At 48.4% G+C, this 5000-nt stretch overlaps 1 protein-coding gene across 1 annotated transcript in view; it reads right to left on the reverse strand.

Moving 5' to 3' along the window:
- The window catches only part of trhde.1 (thyrotropin releasing hormone degrading enzyme, tandem duplicate 1), a gene marked incomplete at its 5' end in the record, with an annotated part of 21779 nt that overhangs the window by 9188 nt on the left and 7591 nt on the right, over positions 1–5000 (reverse strand). Inside the window, 4 exon segments of the mRNA XM_079335488.1 lie at positions 53–200; positions 3129–3184; positions 3263–3396; positions 3798–3886. Coding sequence (XP_079191614.1) covers positions 53–200; positions 3129–3184; positions 3263–3396; positions 3798–3886 — 427 coding nt within the window.

A 5000-nucleotide genomic window follows, 5' to 3' on the forward strand; every position in this document is an offset into this window, starting at 1 on the left:
TTGGCTGACTGGACGAGTCTTTGACACAGTAAGTGATGAATGGGGCGTTTACACTGAACAGGCTGTAGTCTTCTGTGCGGTCCAGCAGTTTGTCCAGCTGGTAGAGCGCTCGGCTGGCGGCGTGCCACGGCAGGAAGGATGTTTCCTCTGGGAGGTAGCCAATGAGCTGCAGGGGAACGCCCTGTGGGAGGTACCCGGCCCTGAGAGGCGGAGACACAACAACAAGTTGAGCTGTGATTTGTGACCTGAAAAAAACCTGATCAGACAAAATCGATCTTTAAACCTGCAAAGTGATCGCTCGTTTAAAAGACGTTTAAAAGACGTTTTAAAGACGTTTTAAAGACGTTTAAAAGACGTTTAAAAGACGTTTTAAAGACGTTTAAAAGACGTTTAAAAGACGTTTAAAAGACGTTTTAAAGACGTTTAAAAGACGTTTAAAAGACGTTTTAAAGACGTCTCTTTAGAAGCTCTTTAGACCCTTTTGAGGCTTTTTGGTTGCCACGGTAACATCCAGTGTCTCATGAATATTAATGAGCGTCTTTTGTGCATTCATTAACATTCATGATGTTTTCTTGTGCAGGCGGTGAGAAGGCTTCACCTGCTTCCAGCACCAACATGTAGCTCCACCCACAGCTTATGAATATTAATGAGGGCGAGTCGAGGACACAAAGTGAACTAACTTTGATTGTTTTTTTTCTGATCATTGATTTCTCACAGAGAGCAGATAAAAGCATGTGAAGCTGACTCCCGCCTCTGACCTTTGCCTGGGAGCTGTCAATCAAAGTGAGAGACGAATGCACAGCTGAGAAGGTGGAGGGATAATTTACACACACACACACACACACACACACACACACACACACACACACACACACACACAGAAAGTTAATCTGCCTCAGATAAGACTGTGGAAATCTTTGAGGAGCCGTGCAAACTCTGAATCCCAGACCTCCATATTTCCATAATCTTCCTCGTATCCGACATGAACAACCTCGACACATCCATCTCCGTCTGCATCACGCTGCTGGCCTCCGAGACATTACCATAATCCATCCAACGCGGGAGACTTCCTGTTTACACCGCTCCTCACTGAAGCGACTGGGACTCAAGGCAGAGATAGCAGTCACCATGGCAACAACATCCAGCAAATCGATCTGCTTGTCTGTTCATTGTCCATCAGTGTTTTCCACTCTTTTAACCTGCAGACAGACGCCATCACGCCGCCATCACGCCGCCATCACGCCGCCATCACGCCGCCATCACGCCGCCATCACGCCACACTAAGTGCTGCTCCAGTGTGAGCTGTACTCAGGGAAGCAGAGACACTTTTTTCTTGGAGCTCGTTTTATATTTCTTCGTCTCTTTGTCCTCGCTAAGTTTCCTAAAAAAGAAAAGGAGGCGGCGAAACTTTTGACCAGCGGAGAGGAGGAGTCACTAACACCATCACTGTGGGTTACTGCAGGACGATGTGCTCCTGATGAGGTGGTGACCAGAGCATGGAGGACAAACGATCCCACCAACACCTTTCCTTTAAACTGTGACTGTAGACAAACAACATGTCTTTCAGGAGACAGAATCTTTACGTCTCACCTGCGCAGGAAAAACACAGACAACATGACATTTATCGAAGCTTTATGTAGGCCACGCCCCCCCCGCAGTCTGACACACCGGGCTCCAGCTGCGGTCTTTAGCGCTGAGCCATTCCTGCTCCTCAGAGAATAAACCGTCACGCTTTGATAGCTTCCATATGTCTCCCTCTGGCAACACGCTGTGGACAAACGTCCCTCTCTCGCTCGGCTCCAAGTCGGCTTTAAACTGTTGGATTGTTTAGTTCACAGAGAAGCAGCGAAGTGAAGAGATTATAGATTTTCAATTTTCTCTCTCTCTCTGTCTGTGTGTGTGTGTGTGTGTGTGTGTGTGTGTGTGTGTGTGTCTCCCAGCGTTGTCGTCTTAACGAGCTCATTAACTCGTTAACTTCGTTAAGGGCCAGTTAATTGTTTGTCCATTAGCCATTAGCAAGGCTCAGTGGAGAGCTAACGAGGGAACTGCTGCGGTCACACACACACATTCAAACACACACACACACATTCAAACACACACACACACACATTCAAACACACACACACACACATTCAAACACACACACACACATTCAAACACACACACACACACAGCGAGAAAGAGAGGCGACATCCATCACTGTTTAAACACACACTCGCACAGACACAGACATTTATTACAGCTAAACGAGCTCCACACACACACACACACACACACACACACACACACACACACACACACACACACACACACACACACACACACAGTCCTGCCGCCACCAATCAGCATTTAGCGCAGTGTGCTCAGCCAATCGAAGAGGGAGCAGATTGTTTGTTGCTCCTCAGTGAGGTGGAGAGGTGATGGATCTGACCCTGCTGGAACCCGCCCTTACTGACCCCTCCCACTTCTCTCCTGTCCTAAACTGAGCCCGCCATCGTCTTCAACAAACTAAGCCTTTGGTTCTCTAGGAGGTTGTAAAGATAGCTTCTTCTGATAACCTTTGACCCCACGTGTGGTCATAACAGCGTGGCTACTTCGTCAGGGTTAGCGGTTAGCTCGGCACACCTCACACACACTTCATACCTGTCACACACACTTCAGCTTGATCCACTTCAAGTGAGTCCAGTTTGGGGTTTGTGTAGGGTTAGGGTTAGACCAGGGTACCTGTCAGTCCACATCACAGGAACTTCCTCTCAGACAGGAAGTGCTCCCGTTTTTATTCCTCCTCAAACAGCAGCAACAAGCCGGCTCTCTGCCCGTCGCTTGTTGTATGCTAATGTTCATCGTTACCATGACGACAGAGGCAGGAGGAAGTGAGAATATTAATGCATCTGTAGATTCTTCTTTCTCTGTGAGCGATCACTGAACCATCGCTCAGAGACGTTAACGCCACCTCGTCCTGCTCAACAAGAGAGATTCAACCCAGACAGCAGCAGACAGAAGCAATCGATCAGCTGCTCTCTGTCCTCACGCCCTTTGAAGAGCCAGAGAACGAGATGGAACCATGGATGAGCCGTTTGACATCCTGGTGACGGGAACAAGACTTCAGGTGGTTTAGGGAGACTCACCTGGCCAGGTTGAAGGCGTCATCGATGAGTCCTGCTCGGTTCCCCACAGAGATGACCTATGAGAGGGAGACGTTGAGAGAGTGAGGGCGAAGGCTTCGATTCTCTCAGAGAAAGACGGCCAATCAGAGGCGTACCTGAGGGTTGCTGTGGAGTTGTTGGATGAGCAGTTTCCAGTTCTGGAGGTCGTAGTTCACACGGAAATAGCCTGTTTGGTTGATGTTGCCGAGCAACCAGGTTTTGTCATCCATCTGACCAATCCTGTGCGTTTCTGTGGCCAAACAGAAAATGAGTCAGACACTTTTCTAAGTACATCCATTATTTAAACACGTCTGCACTGTTGTTCATTTACTGGATTGAAAAGGTTTTTGGACCGGGTCCAGATTCAGCAGTTAACCAATCAGATGTGAGTTAGGGTCAGATAAAAAAGACGTGTTGAAAGAAGCGTTTAAACCTCTAAGCCTGTAAACAGCCTCTGTTACAAACAGGAAGAGCGTACGAACCAATCAGAGGCGAGGTAGGAAAATAACTGCAGCACACTGAACACTGTCAATCACTAATCAGAGGACAGGAGTGGCTGCTCTCTGTCCACAGTCACAGCCAATCAATGAGCTTTATTTCACGCCGTGATCCCAGCTGGGGGGTCCAAGGACCTGAAGAGTCCGAGCGTACCTGTCCTGTTGTTGATCCAGATGAGGCGCTCTAAACACACCATGGAGGAGTTTCCCACGGCGACGGTCAAAGGAACCTGCCACTGTAAACTACAGAGAGGGGGGGGGGGGGGTCATTAGAGAGAGAGAGAGACGGTCATTAGAGAGAGAGAGATGGTCATTAGAGAGAGAGAGATGGTCATTAGAGAGAGAGAGAGACGGTCAGCCACGATCACTAAACATCCGTCACCTGAAATAGAGCGAGCGACACTGACTGTGTGAAGGGGAGAGAGAGGGAGGGTGAGTGTTGTAAGATAAACACAGACTGGATGAAAAGATGGACAACAGCCCTAAAAAAGTGAAGCCAAAACATCTGGAGCTCCTCTTTTGATTGGCTGGTGTAAAGGTCATAAGCTCCGCCTCCTCCATGTTGACAGTTGGGTCATACAGCAAATTACAAATCAAAACATTTGTCCGATGATTCTCAGACATGGTTTGTGTCTGAATGAGAAAGTCACTGGATGCTACACAACGGGTATGATTGACAGCTGTGTGGACCAATGAGGCTGCTGCGTTGCTGTGGGCTCCGGACCATCAGAGCAGACGAGAAGCAGAGCGAGGAAACGACCACGAACACCAGAGTCATTGAACTTTATATAACCGTGAGTGTCTGCTTCTAACTGTGGACTCCGCCCACCTGAGCGACCTATGACCTTTCAGCAGGAAGTTGAATGTGTGTTTTTATTAAAGGAAGGGGCGGGACTTTAAAGCCGAAGTGTCAATCTTTACGACCCGTCAGTCACATTAACCTTCAAACTGACCTTGAGCTCTCGTTCAGTGGACGCAACTCTGAGCCACAGGACGCGCCGGCGAGCACACGGCGTGCTGCAGGACCGACTCAAGCCGGTTCACAGTGATGAAGAGGAGCATCTTCATCGTCTGAGTGATGAAGAGGAGCATCTTCATCGTCTGATGATGAAGAGGAGCATCTTCATCGTCTGAGTGATGAAGAGGAGCATCTTCATCGTCTGAGTGATGAAGAGGAGCATCTTCATCTGAGTGATGAAGAGGAGCATCTTCATCGTCTGAGTGATGAAGAGGAGCATCTTCATCGTCTGATGATGAAGAGGAGCATCTTTATCGTCTGAGTGATGAAGAGGAGCATCTTCATCGTCTGAGTGATGAAGAGGAGCATCTTCATCGTCTGATGATGAAGAGGAGCATC

This window comes from Symphodus melops (assembly GCF_947650265.1).
Source record: "Symphodus melops genome assembly, chromosome: 22".
NCBI classification, from domain to species: domain Eukaryota; kingdom Metazoa; phylum Chordata; class Actinopteri; order Labriformes; family Labridae; genus Symphodus; species Symphodus melops.